This window comes from Hippoglossus hippoglossus, chromosome 19 (assembly GCF_009819705.1).
Source record: "Hippoglossus hippoglossus isolate fHipHip1 chromosome 19, fHipHip1.pri, whole genome shotgun sequence".
Lineage (NCBI taxonomy): Eukaryota > Metazoa > Chordata > Actinopteri > Pleuronectiformes > Pleuronectidae > Hippoglossus > Hippoglossus hippoglossus.
In genome coordinates this window covers 360,833-377,452 of record NC_047169.1, presented here as the reverse complement: position 1 = coordinate 377,452, position 16,620 = coordinate 360,833, and the positions used below count along the sequence as shown (strand labels likewise).

The window sequence follows — 16,620 nt, the reverse complement described above, 5'->3', positions numbered from 1 at the left end:
AGTAAATGTTTGGTCGTTCTTGGCTCTGCAGCAGATTTGTGTTTACAGAACCAGGATAATGGCCCGGTGTCCTCACCTGCTCTCTGCATCTCGTGTCTGTAGTTGATCTCAGCAGCTTCAGTCACGTGACAACCTTCCACCGCCGTGTTCAACCTGCTGCTGACAACTTCACTGCTCCTCTCTCCTGTGTGTGTCTGCAGGTAAAACAGGAGGTGCCATCCTCCGGTGGCTCAGCAGAAGATGGCATCACATGACTGCTCCTGATCGTGCCGTCCTACTGACTCGGCAAGTTTTCTTTTTTTTACTGTCCTGTTACCGTGGTTATGTGGGACATCATGTCATCAACAACAATTAGGTCACAACTGGACATGTGTGGTATCAAAAGATCAGAAATGTACTGAGCTACAACGAAGCCTTGAAAGTAAAAAAAACTCTTAAATTTCAATTCTAAGATTTACCTCAAGTTGAAATCAGAGTAATGTCTCTGTGGGTGGATTTGATGAGACGTCTGGCGGCTGCATTATTAACCAGATGAAATTTATGTCCACAGATGAATAAAGACAGTTGGAGTTGCCTAAATGAAAAATCAAAATATCATCTCGGTTTGAGCAAAATATTTTTAATTAAAAAAAACTTGTTTAATTGATTAACTCCACATCAAACAGGACTTTGTGTGAGTTACACTTGTCTCTGTCTAACCATTATTCATTAAATAACTTCATTATAAAATACAAACACGTCTCCTAACATCTTCAGTTGATGTCAAACCAAACAGCAGCTGCAGCACCTGTACACAACTTTACAATCCATTAATACGGCGAGGTTTATATACACGTCGCTGTTGATTGGACAGAATCGCATCACCATGGACACCACCACTAAATCACCAGGCTAACATTCAACGTGGAAACTGAAGCAAAATGTTGGATTGAACGTGACCCTGCTCATTTAGCTTCTGGGTCTGCACCGCGAGTTTAAACGCAGGTTGGGAACCTGAGAACATCACGATTCAGACAGTTTCAGGGACGTCAAGACCGCAGTCGTCATCGTTCGTTAATTAACCAGACGTTGTTTCCTGCAGGTCCCCGCCCAGATTTGTCCTGTTCCTTGTTCCTCTGCTGCTCTTCCTCATCGGTGAGTTTCACATCCTCATCATAAATGTCATGTTTGCAGTTTCAGACTGAGCTTTTCTTTGGCTCCCTCTACAGGCCCATGTTGGTTTGGCCTCGCCGGCATACAGTCCATCCTCGCAGCTTTAAACATCACAGATTGGACGAAGGTGGTCTCCGACGTCCCCGCTCTGTCCTCCATGTACAGCTTCATGTCCTCACAGAGCCCATCAGCGGAGAACGCTGCAGAGGGGTCAGGGGAGGTGCAGCTGTATGAGGAGCCGCTCTATCCTCGACCTCCACCAGCCGAGGAGGTAGTGACGCCACGTTCAGCTGGTAGAGGGAGAAAGGTTCATGTCTTTAACTATTTACCTCAGAGCCTTTCAGATCTATTTCTTTAAATCCAGTTTTCATTGTTTGACAGGAAGAGTCGGACCGGCTCGTCGGCCTGGAGCAGAGTCTGACGGTGCTGTGGGGGCGTGTGGAGGCCGCAGGGCAGCAGGCAGAGCAGAGACACAGGGAGGTTCTCGGGCTGTACGCCGACCTCCAGCAGCGCGTCTCTGCTCGGAGCGGCGAGGACGACCTGCAGCTATGGCTCAGCAGCCTGATCGACCATGAGCTGACCGAGCTGAGGAGGCGACTGGACGAGGAGCGACAGAGGGAGCAGGTCAGAGAGCGGACGCACGGCCCGGATGTGGTCATTTAGTTTTCTTTTCATTCATAGTTATTTATAATAAAGTTTACGGTTAATCTGTAAAATATCAAACCTCAATTACATTTTATCAGTCGGGCAGTAGAAGACTCATGTGATGCTTCACTGAGTATAAAACATGAGAGTTCAGAGGCCCAACTGTAGGTTCAGAGCAGGTCGCTGAGCATGATGGGATATGCGTCGTCTTCCTGTGTGCAGATGCAGCAGCTGTCGCAGCAGCAGAGTCTATCGTCTCGTCTGGATCAGCTGGAGCTGCAGCTGCTGGCGGCTCAAACAGAGGTGAGAGCGTCTGACCACAGATTCTACTGTTCATCATAAGAATCGATCATCAGACGCAGTGACAGGACGATATTGTGTTTCAGGAGGATCAGTGGAGGCGAGAAGCTGCGTCCGTTCCACAGTCAACACTTCCTGCTGCCATCAGGTAAACAACTAGGCAACGTAAAGCTGAGGACGTGGATGAAAACACTGAGTAAAGAAGTTTCTCTTTTCTAACTTCCTTCAGTATGGGTGTGGACCGTCAGTCCCATGACGCCTTGCTGGCGGAGGTAGCGAGGTTGGAGGTGGCTCTGGAGGACGTAAGGCGGGATGTGGACGGTCTGTCTGGGTTCAAGGACCGTTGCCGACAACTCGATGGAGTCCAGCAGACGGTGAGAAGAGAAGTTATTTAGCTGGGAGGTTCGCCTCTTTAACTTTTTTGAATCTCTTCCTCTGGTCAGATCTCGGAACAGGTTTCCGCTCAGGTGCGCGAGGAGGTTCGGGCTCTCGTTTATGGGAATCAGGTGACAGTGGCGGGCGGAGGAGACTCCGACACTCTCCCAGAGTCGCTCCTCCAGTGGCTGTCGCAGCAGTATGTCAGTAGGGCTGACCTGCAGGTGGCGCTGTCGTCTCTGGAGCGCAGCATCCTGCAGAACATCAAACTGCAGCTGGTGCAGCATCGCAACGAGGAGGTCAGAGAGACCGTCCTGCAAACCACCGGGACTGCCGGGGACACCGTCACCCCGGAGGTGAGGGGGTTACAGTTTCAAATGTAGTTTAAATAAAAATCTTTCCTTTATTCAGGATCAAGACCCTTTGAAAAGAAAAGTTAAATTGTCTTCTCCGTCATTCAGAGTCTCGGGTTCAGATTCTTTAGCTAGCAGCTGCTTAGCGTAGCATAGAGACTGGAAACGGCTAGCCTCGGTCTCTAAACAAGCTCACTGACTAATTAAGCAGAACTGCTTTGTGGTTCTGCTGCGTGAGGTAGAAGCTGAAACCAGCCAATCAAATCCCATATATGCTAACACATGTTGTGACGTCAGAATGAGGCTGAGGAAGCAGAGTCGGCTGCAGAACCCAGATTTTATGTCTTGTTTTCTTTTTTAAGCATTGACAGCTAGCGTAGCAAGTTAGCATATGAGCCAGGAAACTCATCATGATGCCATTACACGTGTCACTAGCGCCAACACAAAGCATATGTGAGTCCTTCATACGCCTGGAAGAACCTCAACTCACGTTGACTGTTATTAAAAGTGGTCGTGTTCGGAGAAGCGATTCTGTTTGATGACGCCGCCGAACCTGCTGCAAACTGTTGTTTCGTGGTTGTTAGTTTTCTTAAATCATCAGAACTGAGGAATGAGAATGATTCATATTTGCGTTGTTACGATCATTTTCATGTTGTGGACGCTGGACAAACACGTCTGTTAATCCTATGTTTACTTTGCTCAGAGGTATTTTCCCTGTTTACAGCTCTAGAAAGTTAAATAACCTTTGTGTCGTCTCCTCCAGGATGTCCACGTGATCGTGAAGAACGCTCTGCGGCTGTTTTCCCAGGACCAGACTGGCCTCGCCGACTACGCTCTGGAGTCTGGAGGTCAGGAGATAAACTCGGTGTTCGTGTCGGACCCGTAATTTTCTCTATTTCTTTATTGTTAGAAAATCTCAGGTTAGAGTTAGAATAAATAAATACGATGAGTCAACTCCACTGCACAGAAATTAAGCTAAAATATCTGATGCGAAGGCTGCCATCATGTGGTGATTGTGTGTCTGTGCAGTAGTGGTCATGGAGCGGAGCCGTGGTATAAAGGTCCCGTCCGCACATGCGCATCAATCATGACGTCTCGGACTGTTTTTACACGTCGAATAACTCATTAAAACCAGGTGGTTCGGGAGCTGTGATGTCGTCCACATTTATTTGAGGTTACTAACACGTCGGCATTCCTGCAGGGGGCAGTGTTCTGAGCACTCGCTGCTCTGAGACGTACGAGACGAAGGCGGCGCTGCTCAGTCTGTTCGGACTTCCTCTCTGGTATTTCTCTCAGTCTCCTCGAACTGTCATCCAGGTAACACACCTGTCAATCACACATCGCACTGCTGTCGTCACATCAGTTTCTACTTTTCATACAAAAAATAAAGTGAAGCAGAAAACCCAGACAAGAACCTTCTGTCTTCTGATTGGTCAGATGTCATCAAGTGTCCAGAAGCCACAACAATCATTTGACTGGAAACGATGTCATTTACAGTTTTTAACCTAAACGTCTGATATCTTCCTACGAGGTGCGTTCACGGACCGTCGGACACGCCACTGTGTGACTACGTCCACTAGCTCAGCCACTTCCTGTTGACATTCAGGCTAAAGACGTGGTGTAAATGACCTCGTTTCCAGTCGGATATGGAAGTCGGGGCTTGTGGACACTTGCATGACACCACACGAGCAGTATGGAGGCATGTTGTGTTTTTTGTGTTGTTACGGTGGCCTGGGCTAAACTCTGTTTAAAAACTGAACTTTGTCGAGTCACACACATGTCACCCCCCCCCCCCCATCATAGTCATAGTCATCATACTCTTTTATCCTCGCTGTCTCAACTTTAGCATCTACCACCAACCCTGTTCATCCTTCCCCATCTGTTCATCAGCCCTGTTACACATGAGCAAAAACTAATATACACAAGCGTCATCAACGGTTTATTCACACCTGATAAACGCCGCCCTGCTGTCTTCCTGTAGCCGGACGTCCATCCAGGAAACTGCTGGGCGTTCAGAGGCTCCACAGGTTTCCTGGTGATCCGTCTCTCCATGAGGATCCTCCCCACGGCCTTCTCCCTGGAGCACATCCCCAAAGCCCTGGCACCCAGTGGGGCGCTGCACAGCGCTCCCCGAGACTTCAGCGTCTACGTAAGAGTCAACGCCATCACCAGCGCCCTCTCGGAGATTCTGTTTTTTACTGAACGGCTTTGTTTTCAGGGTCTAGATGACGAGCGTCAGGACAGAGGGAAGCTGCTGGGCGTGTACACGTATGACGAGGATGGAGAAGCTCTGCAGACCTACGCCGCCACTGTGAGTTGTCGCTGCAGCGGCCTCCTGTTTACCCAACATGCATTTCAACTCAGAAAGAAAAGTCTAAAAATAGTTGTCGGGTTGATCCGCGTTCTCAACATCAGTGAAGTTTTGACAATAATTTAATGTTATGTAAAAAGAATAAAGCAGCTGTAGCAACATGTTCATTTATCCTGATCAGAGGATGTTTATTCTTATGTAGGAGTTTAACAAGTGTGATGACAACATGACGCCTCACTTCTTTCTTTCTTTTTATTATAGCATCCAAAACAAACAATCTTCATTTTTTGTGACCAAGATCAAATCTGATGAGTGAAATCACACATGTCCGTGTTCTGCTTTGATTTCTGGAAATATTGTCTCCTAGTTTTTCTCCATATTTTAACTGAAACGATTGTGAAACTGTAGCATTAGCTGCATTAGCTGCATTAGCTAACGTCACCTCAGCTGATGCTGACTCAGCTACGTGTTTTTATGCAGCTAACCATTAACAGTAGCATTGGTTCATATTGTATAAAAACACGTAGCTGAGCTGAGTCAACATCAGCTGAGGTGACGTTAGGGACCTGCCTTCAGTTGAGTGTGTTTGGGCGATTTGTTGAACAAACATGTTTGGTTTTTTTGAACGTACGTTGTTCTCCTGAAGCGTTTACGACTCTTTAACATAATATTTGTTTTTCTAAATATTTAAACAGGAAACTTAATGACGTTTCCATGGCCACCAATATGATTATTATAATATAGACTATTGACCTTATTCAGAATAAGACTTTATATCTATGATGTTACCATGAGTTTTAATATGAAGGAGTGTTTTCCTTCCAATGATTCAAGTATTTAAATGAACAACTGTCTATTTTGTTCTAAAAACGTTTTAAATTGAACTTCTTGTTTTATCTTTTACTTTTTGCGACTGTTGAATATATCATTGTGATGAGGGTGAGTCAATACGCTGATGAAGCCAAACTTTATCCGTGACTTTACTGCGTTCATATCATTATTTTCTGTTTCAACAGGAGGAGAACGATCAGATGTTCCAGATCATCGAGGTGAAGGTTTTGTCCAACTGGGGCCACCAGGAGTACACGTGCATTTACCGTTTCAGAGTGCACGGGTCGCCCAGTGACGTCTGAGGACGACCTTCACACATTCAGAGTCAAACTGAGGTTTTGAAATGAAGCTGTGCTGCTCGGTGATGATTGGCTGCTGACTGTGCCTGAGCCTCCACGCACTTCAGTTTAAAGTTGAGTTTGTTGATCAAAGTCTCGACAGTGACGGTAACCCCGCCCCCTTCAGGCGTGATCCGAGCGCCGTGGCTTTCCTGTGGAGTAACGTCACTCTGACGACTTTGAGTTTGACTTTTCTGTCCATAGTTATTTTTATATCTGCGTTGTTTTGTATTTGTTGTTTATAGGTTTTTATCTTTGACTTTGTCACACAGACAGTTTTATAGGATCAGCTCATATTTTGTATCAACACATCCATGAACATGTTTTAATTGTTCCTCCTGTTGACGCTTTAATAAAGAATGATTTAACCATGTGGCCTCTGAGCAGATTAATGCACTCGGATCTTTCAGAGTTTCAGGAAAATACATTTCTTTAAGTTTCAGTTACACAAAGAAATAATTTGTCAGTAGAAAATAACGTTTGTTTTACACAGAACAACCAAAGTCTCTTCAGGAGGAAACATGATTCCTGTTTTTAGAGAACTTGAATAAATGTGTCTTTTTACTAGGAAATAAATGATTGGATAATCTGGTCCAGAGCAACACATTAAAACATGTTTACATCTGCCGACCCACGACAGGCATGTTCAAATCTGCTCCGATCAAAGGTATAGAGCAGATAAATATCAATAAAGAATATTATACTCTGCTGTCAATACTTTTGTCTTCAGCTGAATAGTTTTCATTTTATCAGTTTATTTGATCCATTTTCAAGAAGACATCAATATTTCAGGTTGTATTGTGCAACAGTTTTATTTCCTTATGATTTATTAGATCTTGATCATTTATGTTTCAATAACATTTGACAATCATGTCTTTTTTTAATCTGTTCCATTGCTAAGATATAAAAATGAGATTTCACTGTTTTGTGACAGGAATTTAAAAATGTCTATATCATATTTGTTTAGTGGATTATACATTTATCACTGAATAACTTTATTTGACAAACCTCAAATGTAAGAAAACAGTCAAAACGCTTTGTACAGATCTCGTGTTAATTCTGAAAGTTTTTTTTCTGTTCTAATCAAATTTCTACTGATGTTTTTTCCAGGATCAGAAACAAAGTCTGACATATTCGGAATATTAGTAATTTTTTATCTGCATTTATTAACGATATTGATCGATTATCGGTCCACGTCCATCTGCATAGTGTATATTCTCTCAGTGAGAGTTTGGAGATGATGTAGCTAATGTAGCTAATGCAGCTAATGCAGATAATGCAGATAATGTAGCTAATGCAGCTAATGTAGCTAATGCAGCTAATGTAGCTAATGTAGCTAATGCAGCTAATGTAGCTAATGTAGCTAATGCAGATAATGTAGCTAATGCAGCTAATGCAGCTAATGTAGCTAATGTAGATAATGCAGATAATGTAGATAATGCAGCTAATGTAGCTAATGCAGCTAATGTAGCTAATGTAGCTAATGCAGATAATGTAGCTAATGCAGCTAATGCAGCTAATGTAGCTAATGCAGCTAATGTAGCTAATGTAGCTAATGCAGATAATGTAGCTAATGCAGCTAATGTAGCTAATGCAGCTAATGTAGCTAATGTAGCTAATGCAGCTAATGTAGCTAATGTAGCTAATGCAGATAATGTAGCTAATGCAGCTAATGCAGCTAACCATTAACAGTAGCATTGGTTCATATTGTATAAAAACACGTAGCTGAGCTGAGTCAACATCAGCTGAGGTGACGTTAGGGACCTGCCTTCAGTTGAGTGTGTTTGGGCGATTTGTTGAACAAACATGTTTTTATTTCAACGTACGTTGTTCTCCTCAAGCGTTTAACATAATATTTGTTTTTCTTCGCTATCCGTCCAAAATCAACTTTTTCTTTATTTCATTACTTTCTTTGTCGTTTCTTTAAATATTTAAACAGGAATCTTAATAATGACATTTCCATGGACACCAATATGGTTATTATAATATAGACTATTGACCTTATTCTGAATAAGACTTTATATTTATGATGTTACCATGAGTTTTTGACATTACATTTCATTGAGCTGACCCTTTTATCCAAAGCGACTCACAATAAGTGCATCAACCACGAGGGAACAAACCAGAACAACAAGAATCAGGAAAGTACCATTTCTTCAAGAAAGACAAACTCCAAAGTTCTATAAGGAAGTGACATCTAAGTGCTACTAAACTGTTAGTTTAAACTTTTATTCAAGCTTTAGTCTGAAGAGAAGTGTCTTCAGTCTGGAGGAAGATGTGTGGACTTTCTGTCCTGATGTCCATGTGGAGCTGGTTCCACCGTTTAGGAGCCAGGACAGGAAACAGTCCTGATGTAGTTGAGTGACAGCTGTCCCTCACAGTGAGGGAGCAGCTGATTGGCCGATGCAGAGCGGAGTGGACGGGCTGGGGTGTAACATTTGACCATGTCCTGGATGTAGACTGGACCCGATCCGTTCACAGCACGGTACCAAGTACTAGAGTTTTGAAACGGATGTGGGCAGCTACTGGTAACCAGTGAAGGGAGCGGAGTGGTGTGAGTGAACTCAGGTTAAAGACCAGTGGAGCTGCTGGTTTCTGGATGAGCTGCAGAGGTCGGGTGGCAGCAGCAGGTAGACCTGCCAGGAGGGGGGGGCAGTAGTCTAGGTGTGAGACGACCAGAGCCTGGACCAGAGCCTGGACCAGAGTCTGGACCAGAGCCTGGACCAGAACCTGCACCAGAGCCTGGACCAGAACCTGCACCAGAGCCTGGACCAGAACCTGCCTTCTCACTCAGAAGGGGACGTATTCTCCCGATGTTGTGCAGCATGAATCTACAGGTCTACTGGTCTGTTAGTGTTCTTAGGCCGACACAAGAGGCACTTGTTTATTCTGTTGAACGTGTTGTTGGCAGTGATGTTGGCAGTGAGGGAGAGTCGAGTTCAAGTTTTTAAATGAACAACTGAACTAGTGAGCGACATTAGAATAAACTAATATGTGGTTCAGAAACTACGTTAGGAGTTTTACTTCCTCTAGAGAGTCAAGTTTGATCGTCTTCTCGGCGCTCTGCCAGGTTAAACTGTGGTTCGAGTTCTTAGGCAGAGGCACAAGAGGCACTTGTTCTGTTCTGTTGAACGTGTTGTTGCAGTGATGTTGGCAGTGAGGGAGAGTCGACTGTCGAGTGTCACACCCAGGCTCCTAGCAGACTGGGGGGGGGGGGATATTGTAATTCTCCATTACAATAATATGTGGTGGTTTGTTTACATATGAGACGTCACAGAGTCGTGTGCAGATAAAAGACGAGAAGGAGAAACAGCAGTTTATCTGTTTCCTCTGAAGGTGAAGACGTCTCTTCAGTTTGACTCACAGGTGAGTTCACACAGGTGAGGGGAGACAGGTGAGGGGAGACGGGTGAGGGGAGACGGGTGAGGTGAGACAGGTGAGGTGAGACAGGTGAGGTGAGACGGGTGAGGGGAGACAGGTGAGGTGAGACAGGTGAGGTGAGACAGGTGAGGTGAGACGGGTGAGGTGAGACAGGTGAGGTGAGACGGGTGAGGGGAGACGGGTGAGGTGAGACAGGTGAGGTGAGACGGGTGAGGGGAGACGGGTGAGGGGAGACAGGTGAGGGGAGACGGGTGAGGGGAGACAGGTGAGGTGAGACGGGTGAGGTGAGACGGGTGAGGGGAGACAGGTGAGGTGAGACAGGTGAGGTGAGACGGGTGAGGGGAGACAGGTGAGGTGAGACGGGTGAGGTGAGACAGGTGAGGTGAGACGGGTGAGGGGAGACAGGTGAGGTGAGACGGGTGAGGTGAGACAGGTGAGGTGAGACAGGTGAGGTGAGACGGGTGAGGGGAGACGGGTGAGGTGAGACGGGTGAGGGGAGACGGGTGAGGGGAGACGGGTGAGGGGAGACAGCTGAGGTGAGACGGGTGAGGTGAGACGGGTGAGGGGAGACGGGTGAGGTGAGACAGGTGAGGTGAGACAGGTGAGGTGAGACGGGTGAGGGGAGACGGGTGAGGTGAGACGGGTGAGGTGAGACGGGTGAGGGGAGACGGGTGAGGGGAGACGGGTGAGGGGAGACAGGTGAGGTGAGACGGGTGAGGTGAGACGGGTGAGGGGAGACAGGTGAGGTGAGACGGGTGAGGTGAGACGGGTGAGGGGAGACGGGTGAGGGGAGACAGCTGAGGTGAGACAGGTGAGGTGAGACGGGTGAGGTGAGACGGGTGAGGGGAGACAGGTGAGGTGAGACGGGTGAGGTGAGACGGGTGAGGGGAGACAGGTGAGGTGAGACGGGTGAGGTGAGACGGGTGAGGGGAGACGGGTGAGGGGAGACGGGTGAGGTGAGACGGGTGAGGGGAGACGGGTGAGGTGAGACGGGTGAGGGGAGACGGGTGAGGGGAGACAGGTGAGGTGAGACGGGTGAGGTGAGACGGGTGAGGGGAGACAGGTGAGGTGAGACGGGTGAGGTGAGACAGGTGAGGGGAGACAGGTGAGGTGAGACGGGTGAGGTGAGACGGGTGAGGGGAGACAGGTGAGGTGAGACGGGTGAGGTGAGACGGGTGAGGGGAGACGGGTGAGGTGAGACGGGTGAGGTGAGACGGGTGAGGTGAGACGGGTGAGGGGAGACAGGTGAGGTGAGACGGGTGAGGGGAGACGGGTGAGGTGAGACAGGTGAGGGGAGACAGGTGAGGGGAGACGGGTGAGGGGAGACAGGTGAGGGGAGACGGGTGAGGTGAGACGGGTGAGGTGAGACAGGTGAGGGGAGACAGGTGAGGTGAGACAGGTGAGGGGAGACGGGTGAGGTGAGACGGGTGAGGTGAGACAGGTGAGGTGAGACGGGTGAGGGGAGACGGGTGAGGGGAGACGGGTGAGGTGAGACGGGTGAGGGGAGACAGGTGAGGTGAGACGGGTGAGGGGAGACAGGTGAGGGGAGACAGGTGAGGTGAGACGGGTGAGGTGAGACGGGTGAGGGGAGACGGGTGAGGTGAGACGGGTGAGGGGAGACAGGTGAGGGGAGACAGGTGAGGTGAGACGGGTGAGGTGAGACGGGTGAGTTCACTCATTGGTTGACTGTGTTTTTGTTTTATTTTCAGATAAGTCCAGTTTCAGCAGAAATCTGTTTGTCATGGAAGTTTCCTGGAAGCTGGTGAAAGGAGAAGTCAGGCAGCAGCTGATGCATCAAGGAGACCAGAAGGTGAAACAATATACAAACACTAACCAGAGGTGGGAGGTAACGAAGTACAAATACTTCGTTCCTGTACTTAAGTAGATTTTTCACATATCTGTACTTTACTTGAGTATTTATTTACCGACCTCCGGACTCTTAGGGCCTCGCGCTGCCCCCCCGACGGCAAACACGGCGGCGTGTTTGCCTTCGGGGGGGCAGCGCGAGGCCCTAAGAGTCCGGAGGTCGGTCGGGCTGCTTGGTCGAGCGGGGTGGAGCAGGCTGGTGCGGTGATGATCCCTCCGCAGGTGAAACCTTCAGAAACCTTGTTCAGAGTTTAACTTCCTCTAGAGAGTGAAGTTTGATCGTCTTCAGCTACACTCTGGTTGATCAGTGTTCTCAGGCAGACACACGAGGCACTGGTTCATTCTGTTGTGTTGCTTCTTCGTTGTCCCCAGAAGTTCAGATGCACTAGTCCATTACTATTTGAACCTCAGCATCTGGGGTTCAGAATTTGTAAAATTATACAGTATATGTAGATTTTTGTTATAATTAGTAGAAATAAAGCCTGAAGAGAATAATTTTTTTTTTTTTGTGTCTGTATAGACTATAAAAAGCACTTTGCATTTTTAATTTTGGTACTTGTACTTTTACTTTTGATACTTAAGTACATTTAATATGAGCTACTTTAAGACTTTTACTCAAGTCATTTTCTTACGGGTGACTTTTACTTTTACCGGAGTCACTTTCAGGGAAGATATCTGTACTTTTACTCAAGTACTTTATACACCACTGATGGCTAGAGAGTAACATGAGCAACTGTCTCCACCAAGTCTGAAGATGTCTCCCACAGCCTCCCAGTATATCTCCCTCACCCTGCGTCACCCATGAAGGTCCCTCTCTCTGTTACATGGAGGTGTTTGCATTCTATTGGACAGTTCAGTGTAAAGTGTGTGTTCATGAATCACATTGTGTCCTCACGTCTGGTGAAACACACAAAGAGTCGGTGTCTCTGTCTGGAGCCTCTGAGTTAGATCTGAACGTCCCTGAGTGAAGACACTACAATGTCCTGTTGGTCCTTTATCTATAACCTGACCTGGGTTCTGCTCAGAGAGAGAAGGAGGATCTGTGGAACCAGACAGGCTCTATTCTCCTGTACAGATAGAATATACACTATATATAATATATAGTGACATATACAGTTATGTGGGATGTCAAAAATTCCTCAACACTGATGATGAAGGTGAGTGAACAGATTATTTCTCCTCAATTCTAATGTTTCTACGATGGCTCTGAATGGACAAGTTTTAATCTGAGCCACTAGATGTCGCTGAACACGACTTAATAGAAAATAACTTAATGTAAATGTCTCAACTTTATAACAACAGAACTTAGGGGAGGTCAGGACCAGGTCTGGACATAAACCTCGGTCGACCATCAGTTGTTCTTTTCTGTACTTCATACGTGTTTTATAAGCGTGTTTCATGCATGTTTTATGCGTGTGTCATACGTGTTTTATAAGCGTGTTTCATGCATGTTTTATGCGTGTGTCATACGTGTTTTATAAGCGTGTTTCATGCATGTTTTATGCGTGTGTCATACATGTTTTATAAGCGTGTTTCATGCATGTTTTATGCGTGTTTCATACATGTTTTATAAGCGTGTTTCATGCATGTTTTATGCGTGTTTCATACATGTTTTATAAGCGTGTTTCATGCATGTTTTATGCGTGTTTCATACATGTTTTATAAGCGTGTTTCATGCATGTTTTATGCGTGTTTCATACATGTTTTATAAGCGTGTTTCATGCATGTTTTATGCGTGTGTCATACGTGTTTTATGCGTGTGTCATACGTGTTTTATAAGCGTGTTTCATGCATGTTTTATGCGTGTTTCATACATGTTTTATAAGCGTGTTTCATGCATGTTTTATGCGTGTGTCATACGTGTTTTATGCGTGTGTCATACGTGTTTTATAAGCGTGTTTCATGCATGTTTTATAAGCGTGTTTCATACATGTTTTATAAGCGTGTTTCATGCATGTTGTCATACTCCACTCAGGGAACATGTAATCTTCTGTTGTGTTGTTGTCGAGAGGTTTGTGAGCTGTGGCTTTGGGGACAAACTATGTGGATCTTTATCTTGATAAGCTCCACCTCTGTTGACTGTGACCACACCCCCATGACTCAAGAGGTCAAAGTATTGAAAACATCTGTTCTGTTCCAGCTGTTTCAAGTCGTCCTCCTCCTCCTCTTGGCTCCAGCGTTGATCAGCTGCCGTGTCGCAGAATATCCGACTGACTGCAGCCAGATCCATGAAATCGGAGATTACCACCAGAGCGGCTCCTACTCAATCCAGCCTGCAGGAGAGAACCTCCAAGTCGAAGTACGTCCACTTGTGTTTTTATTATTGGACAGAAACATGTTCACCTCTCATACGTAGAATCATTAAAGCAACATGTCACCGATACTGATCAACAGCACCCCCTGCAGCCACATGAGGGGATTGATGCTGTTCAGAATTCTTCATATTTCAAAGTTTCCTGCTGAATCTTGGAGATAAACTCTGGTTTTTAATAACTTCAGAGTGTTTCTAACTGATCTCAGTTCAGCTTCACTCTTCACCTGCAGCTGGTTGTGACAGTTGAAGCTGACTCTCAGTCAGTTCTTCTCACAGGAGATGGAACCCACTCAGCAGAGTTACAGAGAACAGACGTTCAGGGAGAGAAGGAGGAAACTTCCTCATGTTCACACTAAACATCAGACTCACTCTCATCCAGCTGCTGTTTCAGGAGGAAACGTTTAAATGAAGCAGATTCGATTCTTGCATGATCACTCGTATCAGATGAATCTCTGGGCTTCTATTGGTCAGTGTCACCTAACGTGATGAAAGTGAAAAAGACGTGAGTGAAACATTTGAATTGATCACATGTACTGATGTGTTGCAGGTGTACTGTCAGATGAGTCCAAACCAATCAGCCTGGACAGTGAGTATTTTTACTGACTTTCAATAAGCGTCAAATCAGTCAGATTCATATTCCACTGTTTACCTGCTCAGGTGATTCAGACCAGGATGGATGGAACCGTCAACTTCTACCGGCCCTGGATTCAGTACAAGGTCGGCTTTGGTTCTGTGAGGGGAGAACACTGGCTCGGTGAGAAGTGGAACCACAGGAACAGCTGAGAACTGTTAATACACAACCCCCTTCAACTGTGTGTGTGTGTGTGTGTGTGTGTGTGTGTGTGTGTGTGTGTGTGTGTGTGTGTGTGTGTGTGTGTGTGTGTGTGTGTGTGTGTGTGTGTGTGTGTGTGTGTGTGTGGTCACAGGTCTGGACAACCTCCACTATCTTACCTCAGGACCCACGAAGTTTGAGTTACAGGTGGACATGGAGGACTTTGAGGGAAATAAAGCGTCCGCGCATTACAGGATGTTCTCCGTCGACTCTGAGTGTAACGGATACAACTTGAGTGTGTCTGGATTCACAGATAAAGGAGCAGGTAAGTGTGTGTGTGTGTGTGTGTGTGTGTGTGTGTAACATTTATCATCTTTCATTCTGGAAAATAAAAATGTTTTTGTTCTTTTGTTGAGTCAAAAGAAAACTATTTAAAATCTTTTCCATGGACACTCCTCCTGAGAGACGGCATCGAACCGAGACAGACAGAGACAGACAGAGACAGACAGACAGAGACAGATAGAGACAGATAGAGACAGACAGAGACAGATAGAGACAGATAGAGACAGACAGACAGAGACAGATAGAGACAGACAGAGACATGTTTCCTTCAGACAAATCCCTCGTTGATTACAGATATTTTCAGTCTATAACACTGTGTCTTCTCTGTGTGTCTTCTCTGTGTCTTCTCTGTGTCTTCTCTGTGTCCTCTGTGTGTCTTCTCTGTGTCTTCTCTGTGTCTTCTCTGTGTCTCTGTAGGAGACTCCATGATGACACACAATGGCATGAAGTTCTCCACCTTTGACAGAGACCAGGACAGGTGGCCTGAGAACTGTGCCTCAACCTTCTTGGGAGGTTTCTGGTACAACAACTGTCACCAAGCAAACCCTAATGGGGTTTACCGCTGGGGACAGGAGAAGACTCCCTTTGCTGTTGGAGTTTCATGGTTCACTTGGAAAAACACCCATGACTACTCTGTGAAGTCCATCGTCATGAAGGTCCGTCCTGTGCAGCCTGAGTAACTTTCGAGGAGCAGCAGCAGACCAGATGTTGATCTGTCTCAACATCTGTCGCTTTCATCAGTCAAAGTCAAAATAAATCACACGTTTGAACCCTGATGTCAATCATCGCCTGCTGCATGTCCTCAATAAACGAGACGCAAAAAATCTGATGTGACTTTGTCTCATGTGTCTTTTCATTTGTTTCATGTGTCTTCATATGTCTCATTCATGTGTCTTCATATGTCATGTGTCTTCATGTGTCTTCATGTGTCTCACGTGTCTCACGTGTCTCACGGGTCTCACGGGTCTTCGTGTGTCTCACGGGTCTCATGTGTCTCATGTGTCTCATGTGTCTTTTCATGTGTCTCACGTGTCTCACGTGTCTCACGGGTCTCACGTGTCTCACGGGTCTCACGGGTCTTCGTGTGTCTCACGGGTCTTCATGTGTCTCACGTGTCTCATGTGTCACGTGTCTCATGTGTCTCATGGGTCTTCATGTGTCTCACGTGTCTCACGTGTCTCATGTGTCTCATGTGTCTCACGTGTCTCATGTGTCTCACGTGTCTCCTGTGTCTCATGTGTCTCACGTGTCTCACGTGTCTCATCTGTATCACGTGTCTCACGTGTCTCATGTGTCTCATGTGTCTCACGTGTCTCATGTGTCTCACGTGTCTCACGTGTCTCACGTGTCTCATGTGTCTCATGTGTCTCATGTGTCTCACGTGTCTCATGTGTCTCATGGGTCTTCATGTGTCTCATGTGTCTCACGTGTCTCACGTGTCTCATGTGTCTCACGTGTCTCACGTGTCTCATCTGTCTCACGTGTCTCATGTGTCTCATGTGTCTCACGTGTCTCATGTGTCTCACGGGTCTCATGTGTCTCACGTGTCTCACGGGTCTCATGTGTCTCACGGGTCTCATGTGTCTCATGTGTGACAGGTGAGGGGAGACGGGTGAGGGGAGACGGGTGAGGGGAGACAG

The 16,620-nt window shown here is 46.3% G+C and overlaps 2 protein-coding genes across 6 annotated transcripts; both read left to right on the top strand.

Annotated features, from left to right (window-relative positions):
* Positions 1–6,679, top strand: LOC117752810 (SUN domain-containing protein 1-like). Its single transcript, XM_034570449.1, has 13 exons — positions 1–285; positions 1,082–1,134; positions 1,209–1,423; positions 1,534–1,776; positions 2,020–2,100; positions 2,184–2,245; positions 2,327–2,471; positions 2,541–2,828; positions 3,589–3,673; positions 4,027–4,142; positions 4,807–4,974; positions 5,044–5,136; positions 6,153–6,679. The coding sequence occupies exons 1-13, from the start codon at positions 251–253 to the stop codon at positions 6,267–6,269; spliced, it is 1,701 nt and encodes a 566-aa protein (XP_034426340.1). The 5' UTR covers positions 1–250; the 3' UTR covers positions 6,270–6,679.
* Positions 5,741–15,809, top strand: LOC117752814 (microfibril-associated glycoprotein 4-like). 5 transcript variants are annotated; one of them, XM_034570457.1, is made up of 8 exons: positions 5,741–5,746; positions 6,799–6,808; positions 11,396–11,496; positions 13,693–13,851; positions 14,414–14,452; positions 14,524–14,620; positions 14,793–14,963; positions 15,398–15,809. In XM_034570457.1, exons 3-8 carry the CDS (start codon positions 11,428–11,430, stop codon positions 15,658–15,660), a joined length of 798 nt encoding a protein of 265 aa, XP_034426348.1. In that variant the 5' UTR covers positions 5,741–5,746; positions 6,799–6,808; positions 11,396–11,427; the 3' UTR covers positions 15,661–15,809. The 5 variants fall into 5 exon arrangements, with proteins under 5 accessions (XP_034426348.1, XP_034426347.1, XP_034426350.1 ...); XM_034570456.1 differs by lacking the exons at positions 5,741–5,746; positions 6,799–6,808 and adding an exon at positions 9,548–9,671; XM_034570455.1 differs by lacking the exons at positions 5,741–5,746; positions 6,799–6,808 and adding an exon at positions 9,554–9,671 and having other exon boundaries at positions 11,384–11,496.
* The last annotated feature ends 811 nt before the right edge of the window (positions 15,810–16,620 follow it).